General features: G+C 38.4%; 1 protein-coding gene across 1 annotated transcript in view; it reads left to right on the forward strand.

Annotated features, from left to right (window-relative positions):
• LOC121374628 (leucine-rich repeat-containing protein 74A-like) overlaps nucleotides 1-15000 on the forward strand; it is a 20422-nt gene that overhangs the window by 2093 nt on the left and 3329 nt on the right. The window contains exons 2-6 of the mRNA XM_041501734.1: nucleotides 1894-2084; nucleotides 2937-3044; nucleotides 6549-6630; nucleotides 12176-12261; nucleotides 13876-14070. Of these exons, the coding sequence (XP_041357668.1) occupies nucleotides 1894-2084; nucleotides 2937-3044; nucleotides 6549-6630; nucleotides 12176-12261; nucleotides 13876-14070 (662 nt within the window). The remainder of the gene's footprint in view (nucleotides 1-1893; nucleotides 2085-2936; nucleotides 3045-6548; nucleotides 6631-12175; nucleotides 12262-13875; nucleotides 14071-15000) is intronic.

Consider the following 15000-nt stretch of genomic DNA (forward strand, 5'->3'; position numbering starts at 1 on the left):
TGTATGTATGTATGTATGTATGTATGTATGTATGTATGTATGTACGTATGTATGTATGTATGTATGTATGTATGTATATTGGGCCATTGGAACGTTTTGGGCTTCAACATCCCCTTATATTATTATAATATCTTTGAACTAGTATCGTATCCCTTATCGCGATACTCCACAACTTGTATGCGACTCGATACTTCACGACTGGTATATCAAAGGCTGTAATATATATTACATATATACATATAATATGTATACCTAAAAGTGCGTCCTTAAAGATACGCTGTTGCTGCTAATAAAAACAATAAGGACTGTCGGATTCGTCACTCGTTATGCAGACCATTCTTTCTCAATTAGGAAAGGAATATTTGTTTAACGACACCTCACCGGCCTCGGTGGCGTCGTGGTTAGGCCATCGGTCTACAGGCTGGTAGATGCTGGGTTCGGATCCCAGTCTAGGCATGGGATTTTTAATCCAGATACGGACTCCAAACCCTGAGTGAGTTTTCCGCAAGGCTCAGTGGGTAGGTGTAAACCACTTGCACCGACCAATGATACATAATTGGTTCAACAAAGACTATGGTTTGTGCTATCCTGCCTCTGGGAAGCGCAACTAAAAGATCCCTTGCTGCCTGTCGTAAAAGAGTAGCCTATGTGGCGACAGCGGGTTTCCTCTAAAAAACAGTGTCAGAATTACCATATGTTTGACGTCCAATAGCCGATGATAAGATAAAAAAAATCAATGTGCTCTAGTGGCGTCGTTAAATAAACAAACTTTACTTTAACACCTCAGAGAACATTTTAAACTACTGTTTGGTGTCTAACATATGGGTATTTGACATTTGGTCAGTAAAAGGAAACAGAGGGGGAACCTGCTGTCATCACACTGGCTACTCCTACCGATTAAGCAGCAATGGGTGGTTTGTAATATGAATTTTCCCATACACAGGACGGTACCAATCATGGGACAGTGGTTGAGGCGGGTGGAAACACGAAATCCATCGAGGGCGATGGATTCTGCTACCCATGGCACCTTGGTACTATCGTAGGGCGCTTGTCTGATGTGCATGGATCGACGAAGCAAACACCCTCGGTGGTCTCATTCTGTTTTCTTTTTCGTTTTACTTCCCAACCAGTGCCTTACGACGTTTACCTCAAATACCATAACATTATGGTATTATTTCTAAAGCTAGATTTATACTTCACCGCCGACCCTTATCGGCGAGGGGTGGGACGTAGCCCAGTGGTAAAGCGTTCGCTTGATGCGCGGTCGGTCTGGGATCGATATCCGTCGATGGGCCCATTGGGCTATTTCTCGCTCCAGCCGGTGCACCACGACTGGTACATCAAAGGCCGTGGTGTGCTATCCTGTCTGTGGGATGGTGCATATAAACGATCCCTTGCTGCTAATCGTAAAGAGTAGCCCAAGAAGTGGCGACAGTGGGTTTCCTAGCTCTCAATTTCTGTGTGGTCCTTAATCGTATGTCCGACGCCATATAACTGTCAATAAAATGTGTTGAGTGCGTCGTTAAATAAAACATTTCCTTCCTTTTTCCTTCTTATCGGCGAGTAGTCGACTCGCCCAGCTTTGCTTCTGTTCAAATCTAATCCTCATTTTTCAGTCAAATCAGTATGATTTTAACACAGGTCATATTAAATGTGTGCCCGTTCGTTCAAAATCCTTTTAGTTTACCTAATAAAAAATGTAATTTCAGTTTCGCAGGAGGTCGACAATCAAAGTATGAATTGACATTTATGGTAGCAGGTTTCGTCTGAAGTCGATTTCTCACCATTATTGAATGTCTGATACGCAATAACCGGTGATTAATAAGTCATTGTGCTTTCGTCGTGTCGTTAGTTTTAACAAAATAAACTGTAACTATTTAACACTGGTTGCAGATCCTGATATCTGTGATGGCGAACAACACCTCGAGACAGATCACCATCTTAGACTGTACCTGGACGCGTGCAAACTCTTTGGTGTTCTACCTTTGGTCTGTGTCAAGAAGAGTTTGCAGAAACCAGACATGGTGATGAGGAACGCCTCCATTGACTGGAGGGACACGAGGGCGCTCGCTGTGGCACTAGTGGTATTGTAGTAGTTTTAACTTTCTTTAGAATGCATAAAAAGTATCTAAACTGCACGCCTATCCGCCTGCCTGTCCGCCCGCCGCCTGCCTGCCCGCCCGCCCGCCTGTCCGCCCGCCCGCCCGCCTGTCCGCCCGCCTGCCTGTCTGTCCTTAGGCATGCCTGTCCGCCCACCACCTGCATGTATTGATGTATGAATATCTATATATTGTATGTATGTCGAGGTTGACTGTTACATACATAGATATTAACGCACTGGCGCAGGGGATAATTAAATCCTTTCTGGCCTCACAAATTATCCAATGCCGTTGCTGGGACTCGAACCTGTGGCACCGAATCGCCCGCAAATTGCAAGACTAACCACGATACGCTCTGAGCTATCGAAGCTTCCATAAAAAGGAAGTTCTTTAACTCAACCATATGCATAGGGCCTACAATCTACGCGGTCGATCCCGCTTACGTGCATGAAACAGTGGGCAGACCTGGCACTGGCTAGTATGTATTGATGTATGAATATCTATATATTGTATGTATGTCGAGGTTGACTATTACATACATAGATATTAACGCACTGGCGCAGGGGATAATTAAATCTTTTCTGGCCTCAAACATTGTCCCATGCCGTTGCTGGGACTCGAATCTGTGGCACCGAATCTCCCGCAAATTGCAAGACTAACCACGATGCGCTCTGAGCTACTGAGGCATATGTATGTATGTATGCATGTATCCATGTATGTATCCATGTATGTATGTATGTGTATGTGTATGTGTATGTGTATGTGTATGTGTATGTGTATGAGACTACAGATACCATACGCTTGTATAATGTTGCTCTGTTTCTTTATTTGTTCCAGGGAAATCAGTATGTCAAGTGCCTTGACCTCCACGGTAATAACCTGGGACCCAAAGGCGTAATATCTCTGTCGGAAATGTTAGCGGAGAATGTCACCATAACAGATATTGTAGGTTAACCTTGGCATATTTAGGGAGGCCGAACGCTCGCGGAATGTTGCTAGAATGTTTTTTTAGCCTTGAATTAAATGAATGTAGTAGGATTTAATAAGTCGAAAACCAGTCAAGTTGTTTGCGAGCGCTCTTACTACTGAACACTTACATGCTTTATTATAATTACTCACGGAATATAACAAAAGAATGCTGATAATATACTAAATATCTATATATGTTAATTTTGCTTTGCAGTTAATGGTAAATTGTGTCTAATTATGGGGGGGGGGGGGGGGGGGGGGTCTGATTAAAGGTTAGACAGCAGATTTTAAACGGGAACAATTAATTTTACTTTTTATAGATTTGTGGGCCAGTAACAAGACTTTATTGTTAAAGGGAATGTTATAGACGCCAGTTAATCTATTCATATAAATAAACTATATATGCAGGGTAGGAAGCCGACATTTCGTCTCTTCCCTCCCTGTCAGTATTCTGTCCGCCTCCAGGAACCACACCACGAAGGGACATTCCTGAGTTTGCTGCAATTTTTAAAGATGTTATCGACTAATAAAATGTTTCTACGATTACACTTACATATTAACTATATTTTCTTGTTTAGAATATTAGTGGCTGTATATTAAACGTGTTTCTGATCGTTCTAATATTTGTACTAGGTTACTTTTTATATTATTTCCTAAAAAATTATGTTTTCGTACGTACGAAATTATTTGAAGACAAAATCCATTTTGGGCTTCTTACAAATATTAAGACGACCAGAAACACATTGAATATACAGACACTGATATTCTAAACAAGAAAATATAGTTAATATGTAAGTTTAATCGTAGAAATATTTTATTAGTCGGAAACATCTTACAATGTAACAAACTCAGGAATTTCCCTTTCATATAGTCCGGTTTAGGAAATAATTACTCATAAAACAAATACTACAAAATTACGATATACGTTTGGACACGATACTTGTCAGTTGAGAGCACTCCCTATAATTAGTAGTCACATGACCCTCTGAACAGTCTTGTATTTTTCCCAAAATATATTCTGACATAAAAATTGCATTGAACTGCATGGAGTAAATTAATGGTGGTGTGTAACCTCCAGACATTGCATGGCTCACCATTAGCGCCGTGCGTAGACTAAAATAACTATTTATCGGGGGAAGGGGTCGGGGGGTTAGGGGCGTGGATATACACAGCATCCTTCTAATTAGAGCCATAATAAAGGTTTCGAGATGTAGGACGTTTATATAGGCGGTCTTTAAAAGCTCCACAAATGGCTATGTGTTTCAACGTTCAGTTTTAATTTCTCGATATCTGTAGTATCTTTTCTTCATATTTTTTTTTTCAGAACCTTGCAGACAACCGAATCGGAACAAACGGTATTAGAGCATTGTCCCAAGTCATCCGCGATAACAAAACTATAAGGAAACTAGATGTTTCAGGTTACAACAGCCTTTTATCACTAACGATTTCAATAGCTATCTTATAATCTTTACTCTATAGTTGAAAACCAAATGTACATCAATCTTACACATTGATATCAACCACAACAAAACAACACGAACACTGCTTTAAGAACATTTATTATCCCCAGATCAAAAAAAAGTAAAGTTTGTTTTATTTAACGACGCCACTAGAGCACATTGATTTTTAATCTTATCATCGGCTATTGGACGTCAAACATATGGTCATTCTGACACTGTTTTAGAGGAAACCCGCTGTCGCCACATAGGCTACTCTTTTTTACGACAGGCAGCAAGGGATCTTTTATTTGCGCTTCCCACAGGCAGGATAGCACAAACCATGGCCTTTGTTGAACCAGTTATGGATCACTGGTCGGTGCAAGTGGTTTACACCTACCCATTGAGCCTTGCGGAGCACTCACTCAGGGTTTGGAGTCGGTATCTGGATTAAAAATCCCATGCCTCGACTGGGATCCGAACCCAGTACCTACCAGCCTGTAGACCGATGGCCTGCCACGACGCCACCGAGGCCGGTCCCCCAGATCAAGGTTAGGATTCGAGATAATAGTCTTACAATACAATTAAAATTAGCATATCTTATTAATAAAATATACGCCAATGAAAGGGACTATCGATATAATAATATATAACATATGTATATCATATATAATATAATATTATATCGATTTCCAAAGGTAGCAAGTAGAGAGAAGAAAAGGAAACGTACAAAAATGACGGAAACTTGATGTTTTTGTTTGCTTTTTATTGTTTCTGGTTTCGATTGATGTATTTGACTTTTGTTTTCTTTTTGCTTTCTTTGTTTGTTGTTATGGATGTTTTATGGTTGTTTTGTGATGGTTGGTTGTTTGTTTGGGGTGGGTTGTTTTGGGGTTTTGGATTATTGTTTGGGTGTTGTTGTTTGGGTTGTTGTTGGGGGTTTTTTTTTTTGGGGGGGGGGGTTGTTGTTGTTGTTTTTTGTTGGTTTGGTTTGGTTTGGGGGGTCTTTTAGTTTCTCTCCTTTTCTTTCTTCTTTCTTCTTTTTTAAATTTTTTTTGCTTTTTTTTCTTTTCGTTTTTTCTGCTTTGACTTGTATAATGGAACTCCCTCATAATTTTCAAACACATTTTTGTTTTATAATATAAACGCAAATTGCAGCTTGTTCTGTTTTATTTTGTATATTCGATTGTATATTATTTTTAGGAAATAATTTGCACGACCATGATGCACAATATATTGCGTCCATTATAGAGGTAAATATATACATGTTTTCTTCCAACTTTGTCTTAGCTACATACTTCCAGTATCAGTACTAGTATGTATCGTATCACACAGGAGTGCAGAACGTTGAAGGGGGAGGTTAAGTCCACACTTGCGTAAAGGAAACAATATTTAATGTTAATCCTTGTAATAACATTCAATAGCATAATTTAACAAAAACAAATGTCTGTTTGTAATATTCTCCTTAGCCATTAATACGTTTCTAGCATTGTTTGTGTACATGTTATCAAGTGTGTGGCGTAGGAATACAAATATTTAGTAATCGTAAGTAATCATAAGACCAACAAAATTAATTTCGCAATTTTTTAGTATATTTACGAACACGCATTAATTACAATAGGTCTGTTCTGAACAGATGAAAGACAAGGTGTATTTGTTTGATGATTCTTCGGGACATTAAATAGCACGATGTTTGGTATACCATTCGTGGAACGCTTGTTGGAATGTGAATCTGATCGAAGGTTAGAGTCTTAGTAACACCTCAAGTATCCATAGCGGTAAAGGAGATTAAAGTTTTTGTAAAATTTCAAGTACCCACTGTTGTAAATAAAAGTACCTTTTGTGGAATATACATAAAAAAACCCACAAAAATAAATAAATAAATTACAGTACAATTACAATTGCACAATAAATATTAATATGTAACATTGATCAACTATGAAGTCTTTTCTAAACAGCAAATACAGTCAGTTTGCCAAATATACAAAGCCCTTTTTTGTCTTGAGAAAAACAGGTTTCGTAAATTCGGTTCAATATGTTTTAGAATAATGCATCTCTAAGGGAACTGCGATGCAGTCACAACAAGTTTGGTGAAATCGGCGGCCTCTACCTGGGCCCAGCAATAGGTAAGATGTTTTTATTAGTAAAGTTTGTAAAGTTTGTTTTATTTAACGACGCCACGTGAGCACATTGATTTTTTATCTTATCATCGGCTATTGGACGTCAAACATATGGTCATTTTGACACTGTTTTGAAGAGGAAACCCGCTGTCGCCTCATAGGCTACTCTTTTTTTCGACAGGCAGCAAGGGATCTTTTATTTGCACTTCCCACAGGCAGGATAGCACAAACCATGGCCTTTGTTGAACCAGTTATGGATCACTGGTCGGTGCAAGTGGTTTACACCTACCCAATGAGCCTTGCGGAGCATTCACTCAGGGTTTGGAGTCGGTATCTGGATTAAAAATCCCATGCCTCGACTGGGATCCGAACCCAGTACCTACCAGCCTGTAGTCCGATGGCTTAACCACTGCGCCACCGAGGCCGGTATATGTTTTTAAAAACATTATAACTGAAATGTCTTTAGTACTTTTCTGTTTTTATACTTGTATTGTTCCGACAATCAGAGCGAAGTAGCGTGTACAGGAAGGTATATAACCGGACATAAGGGGATGCAGAAAATACTCCAGTAACACCAGCACTTTCTGAAATTGCGTTCGGCAAATCACATTTTCAAGTTTACCTGTTTGACAACCAATTGCATTTAACAATCCAAACAATTAGGAAAAGTAAACCACATGCAGTATAAATTAAAACCGCGAGAATGAAATTTGTTACTATATATTATCCTGTTCAATTATTTAGACCCAAAGTTTTTGGCAAATGTTACGTTTATTTCCTATTCGATATTTGTTTTCTTTGCATTTACATGAAAACAAACCCAAACCCCGACAGGTTTTATATACAAATCATCATATAAAATGCACGAAGTTGACTTAATTCCACTTTTTAAAAATCTCTGTGTGTTCGGAATGCACGTTATTTCTCCTATAAATAACTAAGGTCATTTGCATATCAAAAGCATCATTCTATAGTGCGTTTCAAACTAATGTTCGGTTCTATCGTCCTATCCGCACAAATCGTAGTATGACCTATATTTAAGAAAATATCTGTAAACATGAAGCAGGCGCGGATTCAGGTGGGGAGTGACAAAACCTCAGTTTGTAAAAAAATATGTATCAAATATTATAATTATATTGTGGAATACACAAGCGCGCGCGATAAAGGGAGAGACAGACAAACAGAGAGAGAGAGAGAGAGAGAGAGAGAGAGAGAGAGAGAGAGAGAGAGAGAGAGAGAGAGAGAGGAGAGAGAGAGAGAGAGAGAGAGAGAGAGAGAGAGAGAGAGAGAGAGAGAGAGACATGATTTATGTAACGACGCACTCAACATAAAGGGAGAGACAGACAAACAGAGAGAGAGAGAGAGAGCGAGAGCGAGAGCGAGAGAGAGAGAGAGAGAGAGAGAGAGAGAGAGAGAGAAGAGACATGATTTATGTAACGACGCACTCAACATATTATAATCTATGGTTTTATGGTTATAGGGAGAGAGAGAGGAGAATATGGTATGCATGCGATTGGTGGAGGTGTGACCCTCTGCACAACCCCAACCCCACTTAAGGCTTCTTTTGTATATGGAGCGGGACGTAGCTCAGAGGTAAAGCGTTCGCTCATGGTAGGTCGACTGATCGATCCCACATGGTGGACTCATTGGGTTGTGTCTAGTTCCAGCCTGTGCACCACAACTGATGTATAAAGGCTGTGGTATGTGCTATCCTGTCTATGGGATGGTGCATATAAAACGTCCCTTATTGCTTATCAAAATTGCTTATCGGAAACAGTGGGCCATGTGGCGGTAGCGAGTTTCTTTCTCACTGTCATAATGGTCCTTAACCGTTTTGTCTGACGCCACATAAACGTATATCAAATGCGTTGAGTGTGTTTTTAAATAAACATTTCTCTCGTATGTATGTATAGTCTATATGCATTTCTAGTCGATTAGTTTATAGGTTGTTAGGTTGTTTGATAGTGAATGATATGGAAATAAATTGTTTTTGGTGTTAAATAGTTCATGCATACATTAAAGTAATACTCCTGATGGGTATGGAGAAATAACTTAATCAGTCGACGAACTCATTTCTTCATCACTATCTTCGTTAAGGGGGACTATCACAGGGGGTATTTTATTTCTTATAAAACTATTTTGTTTTCTAAAATCTTCTTCGATCTTTATTACATGTTTAACTGCGTCAGAGAAGTGTGTAGGTGTGACAGAGTTCAATGCATGTGCAAGTTCTCTCCGCACCCAATCTAATTAAAATTAGCTCCACTATTACATGTGGATCTAGAGACAGCCAGTTGGAGCTCATGTCCACCAATCAAAACCTTACTTGCAGAATCCTGCCAGTGATTTAAAAATAATTTGAAAACATTCCGAATTATCCTGAGGGTATACGACATGTTTCGTGTGAATTACGAATGCCTTAAAACATGTTTTATTTTATCAAATAAATAATTTGTAATGTAAAACTGAAGACTGATTTCGGGTTTTTTAATTTTATAAATAAATAAATAATTTTTAATGTAAAATTGAAGACTGATAACCCACCCCGTACGTATTGGTATGGTTCGCTGTACTGCGGCCACTAAAATAGACTCGCCCTATATTTTTAGAATTTGTATGCTCCCAAATAACGTTATAAAGGGCGAAGTGTGATTGGTCAATATTTAAATTATTATTTACAAACGAAATGTTACCTGGACATTGGGGACTACGCAGTGTTGTTAGTTTTAAATCACTGGCAGGATTCTGCAAGTAAGGTTTTGATTGGTGGACATGAGCTCCAACTGGCTGTCTTTAGATCCACATGTAATAGTGGAGCTAATTTTAATTAGATTGTCTCCGCACCGTTGTCATTTTACCATCATTATGACGAGCTATGTGCCCTTTGATTTGACTCCAGAACAGTTCTATCGGATTGAGTTCAGAATGTCTTGGCGGCAGTCTTAGACACAAGTGCCCATGGCGTTCAGCAATATCATCAGTAACAAATTGCTTTGCACATTTGTTACTTTTCACAAGTTCATAAAGAACTGGCTTTGTCATGTTACTCTCAAAAGGTATATTTTTGTTTCGTAGCCACGACTGAATTTCTTCCTTTTTAGCGTTTAGTGCAGGACATCGTGTAATCTCAGTTAATTTGTTGTGGTAGCTTGCGTTATCCATGACGATAACAGAAGGTTCTGGTAGAGAAGGCATAAGTTGTTCTTCAAACCATTTGATGAAATTGTCATGATTCATCTCACCATGATAGTCTCCGTCTGTTTTTTTAGCCTCAAAGATCAATTCACAGCCATCTATCAATCCATATTTATCACAGCCAGCATGACAAATAATAAGTCTTTTCCCTTCCCAGTCACCGAACAGAGTTTAGGAACTCGATCAGCAGCGTCTGATTTCGGCAGGTGATTGGCGGTACTTATGCCCGGGTGGATATCTGTCCAGTGGTGGGATGTTGTGTGGTTGACATTCACCCAGGTCTCATCTTGATACACTATTAAATACCCCTGTTCTCGTAAACTGGATATTTCATGGAGATAGGACCGTCTCCTGTCTGATATATTAGCGTCCTCAAAAATCACTTTTCCGGTTGTAGACATATGTTGGTATTTAAAATCGAGGTCATGGAGTGTTCTTCGTAAAGTTGATATGGATATGTTGAGTCCACATTCCTCCCTTAAAGCCACGTTAATCTTATGTAATGTAGGTAATTCGCCCTCTCTATAAAATCTGTATACTCGTCGTCTAATAACATCTTTATCAAATAAATCGATGAGTTTTCGGTCGTGTTTTTTAACAGTGATTTCTGTGCTCGGATTCGTAGAGCTTAGATTTTTCTCAGTTCTTTTTACTGTTGAAACCGAAACTTTAAGTGCAGCGGCAACTCGATCGACAATTCGATAAGAAGCATACCTAGGTCTACCGCGCTGATATTCATCTTCAAAATAATCGAAAACGTTCTTAATACACGATTTTACATCAACTGAAGTGTTTTTCGATTTACCCATATTTTTCCTCAAATAACAATAACAAGAATGTCGACTAATACATTTTCAATGAATTTATATACCCTACCTAACTTGTATTTTACGTGATTTACACATTGCTACAATAGCACGGGCAGTCATAGATCGAAATAATGATGTTATTGACCAAGCAATGCTATCGTTTGGACATTCAGGGCTGTGTATGCGGGATGAAAAAGTGGTTGAACCCATACGAGTCCGAACAATAGCCCTTTGGTTTTTCGCATTACAAATGTAACACCTCACCCTCAAACCCCAGCCCCTAGCACCACCATAAATACTGATATATATATACGTATGAGTTCCCAATTTAGAGGCAAATTAAATAACATTTTTATTATTATTTGATGTTGGTGGCCTTTGACATTGTATCCCCCCCCCCCCGGTCTTCTGGGTCCGGCCCTGCATTAAATTTATTTTTAAATTTGGAAAGCACATTCCTGCGGTGTGTGAGGTGATTTGTGTTTATTACTGTGCTACACCTCAGTTGTGTTAGGTTAGGTATGGTATGCTAATATAGAATTGATATAATAAAATAAAAATACATAATACATTAGCTAAATTGATTAAATATAATGCACCTACAAGAAAGGGTTACATGTTCTGTTTGTTTACATCTATGTTTAACGGAAAGATTAGACAATGTTGTTACACACTGCAAAACAATAATAACCTTGATTTAGTGAAACAAGCTATAATGGCCTTCACGTAGCCTCAGATCCCAATCTTTTGATATGCAAATGACCGTAGTTATTTATAGGAGAAATAACGTGCATTCCGAACACAGAGATTTTTAAAAAGTGGAATTAAGTCAACTTCGTGCATTTTATATGATGATTTGTATATAAAACCTGTCGGGGTTTGGGTTTGTTTTCATGTAAATGCAAAGAAAACAAATATCGAATAGGAAATAAACGTAACATTTGCAAAACACTTTGGGTCTAAATAATTGAACAGGATAATAGTATATAACATTTTGTGAAATAGCTTAAATATTACTCAGTGACGATAACACATTTTAGAGTAAAAATTTCACTATTTCACTCTAAAATGTGTTATCGTCATTGTAGAAAGTGTCATCTTCACTGTAAAAAAGCCGGAACTATTTTGCTGCTGGCGTTTCAAAAATAAAGGTAAATTGCCAAAAGTTATATAATAAATAGAAAATTTCATGTTTTTTGTCAAATATTATTTATATCTCATGTCGTGAAGTTTGCAATCGTATCACACTCGTCGCGTTAGAAATATCTTCTATGTATATATACATTGTGATAATTGTTACACATGGTCTAAAGCAATTGTTATTAAACTGCGCTCCACCCCCGTCCTTCTCTGTGTGGGGATGATAAACTATACTTAAGACATTATATTAAAGTGAAAAAAAGATATTTTCCTTGTATGATGGGTTTGCAAAAAGAATAAATTCAAAGTGGATGATCTATTTTAGCTACGTAAATATTAAAATGCACTCAAGATCGTAGATTTAATAAAATATGAATGTTCACCTTTGAAAAACGATTTACTCACAGCTTCCAATGACACCATCGAAGTTTTAGATCTCAGCTGGAACCATCTCAGAGGCAAGGGTGCAATGGCAGTAGCCGCAGGCATGGAGGTGAATATCCCACACACACACGCACACACACTTATATCCAATTTAGGTTAAAGTCCAGGATAGCAGGTTTAATTGTTAGTTAGTGAGTGGGACAGTTTAGGATAGTGGGTTTAATGGTTAGTGGTTAGCGAGTGAGAGTCCAGGATTGCGGGTTTAATGATTAGTTGTTAGTAGTTTAATTGTTAGTTGTTATTGGTTTAATGGATAGTTGTTAGTGGTTAGTGACTGAGAGAGTTCAGGATAGTGGGTTTAATGGTTAGTTGTTAGTTGTTAGCGTGTGAGATGTCGATGTAGTGGCTTTAAACCTTTCCACACTGAGAAAATAAAACTACTTTTGTTTGGAGCCGGCACTAGGATGCTAACCAAACGCCTACCAGCCTTAAGATCAATATCTAAATCATTACTACGTCACCTAGGCCGGTTGAGAATAATGTTGTAGAATGGGGTGTAATTTCAATGAAATATATTGCACATGATATTATAACCGCAAAACATTCAAGATGTATAGATTAACATGTATTTATATACGCGTGCGTGTGTGTGTGTGTGTGTGTGTGTGTGTGTGTGTGTGTGTGTGTATGTGTGTGTGTGTGTGTAAGCACGAAGATCATATGTCGGGGGAGGGTGTGTGTAGTAGATATTTATTATTTTACGACCGTTGGGTCTTCCGGATTTTTACTTTGTGAATAGTGGATATATTTTTAAATGTCGATTCCACGTGTTAACACTGAAATAAACCTTAAAGGGACACACCCTAGTTACAGTTATTTGTTAACCATTACGGCGTTGTTTTTCGCTATTAAACCCCATTTTTCACAAATAAAATTGCACTTTACTTACATTTTATTATTTAGGATACACATTTCCATTCACCTGAAGTGCTTTTTGCTAATCCTGATGTTTGTAAAACCACGAAATGCATTTTTTGCATTTTTTCACAAGACGTCTATCGAGAAAAACCGTTAAGCAAGCGAGGTCCAATCTATTTTTAGAGGGAATCTTCCTGTGTAAACGTCACAGATGTTGGTATACCACGTGACCGTTATCATTTTGGTTCGGTTTGTTTTCTCGTGCACGGTTCGCGCAATCAACATCCGATTTGTCGTTGTTCATTTGTGAGATTTTTCTTCACAGTTCGTGAACATTTTCAGTAACAATAAAGTTCAGACAAGTAAGTGTCTCAATACAAAACGTTACAAACCCTTAAAACCAATAATTTTGCTAAGTCTTACGATATCTGGAGAGGGGATACAACCAGGACAGAACAGTTGGAACATGTCCAGGAGAGGTGAAAAGAACGCACCCCTAGTCTGTGCGCACTCTGTGAAATTTGTCGTGACGTAGGCATTATTGTGCTTCGAGCGACATCTACCGGTGACATCAGAATACTAACTTTCAACATTATTTCAAGCAACTGGGACATGGGGATTCCCATGGTATTTATCGATATAAAACCTGCTTTTTCACTCCATTTGATAAAAAAGTGATCTAAGTGTGTTACAGGTTTGTAGATTAACCAAATTATAATTTATTTTCGCTAGATGGAACTAAGGTGTGCGGCTTTAAAGTAAATGTTTAGATAGTTCAAATTTTAATTGTTTGTTTTTGTGTCAGACGAACGGAGGTGTTAAGACACTTAACATTTCGTGGAATGGTTTCGGCAAAGATGGCTGTAGCGTACTGGCCCAGTCGTTGCTAAGCAACGCCACCATGACGGAACTAGATGTCAGTTGTAACAGGGTGGACAAACAGGGCGTGGCAGCTCTCATGCGGGGACTACAGGGTAATGAAGTGCTCGAAACGCTTCGGGTAAGACGATGTGACTTAACAACTACCTTCGTTTCTTAATAGCTGTGTCGAACTTGATATCTGGATGAATTCATACAAAAACAAGTGTTTTTATTTTGTTTAACAACACAACTTGTGCACATTGATTTATTAATCATCGACTATTGGATGTCAAACATATGGTCATTTTGACACAGTCATAGAGAGGAAACCCGCTACATGTTTTCATTAGTAGCAAGGGATCGTTTATATGCACCATCCCACAGACAGGATAGCATATACCACGGCCTTTGATATACCAGTCGTGGTACACTGGCTGGAACGAGAAATAGCCTAATGGGCCCACCGACGAGATCATACAGTTCTTGTGTGAAAACATTTGGGTAATTCTTTAAATGGCTGTGTCAGATAAATTAACAACCCATTAACATAAATTAACATCCATAAAAGGGGTGACCTCAGCGCTAAAATACAAATTGACAATAGTTACTGCCACTAGGAAAATGTTTCTTTTAAGCGGTCTGGGTGATGTGGTGGATGAACCGTTGACCTTTTGGGTGTATACCACCAAATCAAATCCCATTGACAACAATATTAACATGTGTGGCTAAAACTGCTACATGCAACGTTTTAAATCAACACGTACAATTTACAATCCATCATTTTAAAGTACTTTTAAATGGGGGTTGTGCTGCTGATTTCAGACATAAAGGAAAACGTCTTTTACTGCCCTAATTTTACTAGGACTCCGTATACGTGCCATGCGCAATAATAGCTAGTGCATTTGTTATTCCATTCATTCATTCAATTATCCTTTTGTTCATTCATTCGCATATCCATGAACCTATTCGTTAATTCATTCGTGATCATTCATTCATTTATTTATTCATCCATTCATTCAATTAACCGTTCGTTCGTTAATTCATTCATTCTTACATCCATGTACGTATT

Source organism: Gigantopelta aegis, chromosome 6 (genome assembly GCF_016097555.1).
Source record: "Gigantopelta aegis isolate Gae_Host chromosome 6, Gae_host_genome, whole genome shotgun sequence".
NCBI classification, from domain to species: Eukaryota; Metazoa; Mollusca; class Gastropoda; order Neomphalida; family Peltospiridae; genus Gigantopelta; species Gigantopelta aegis.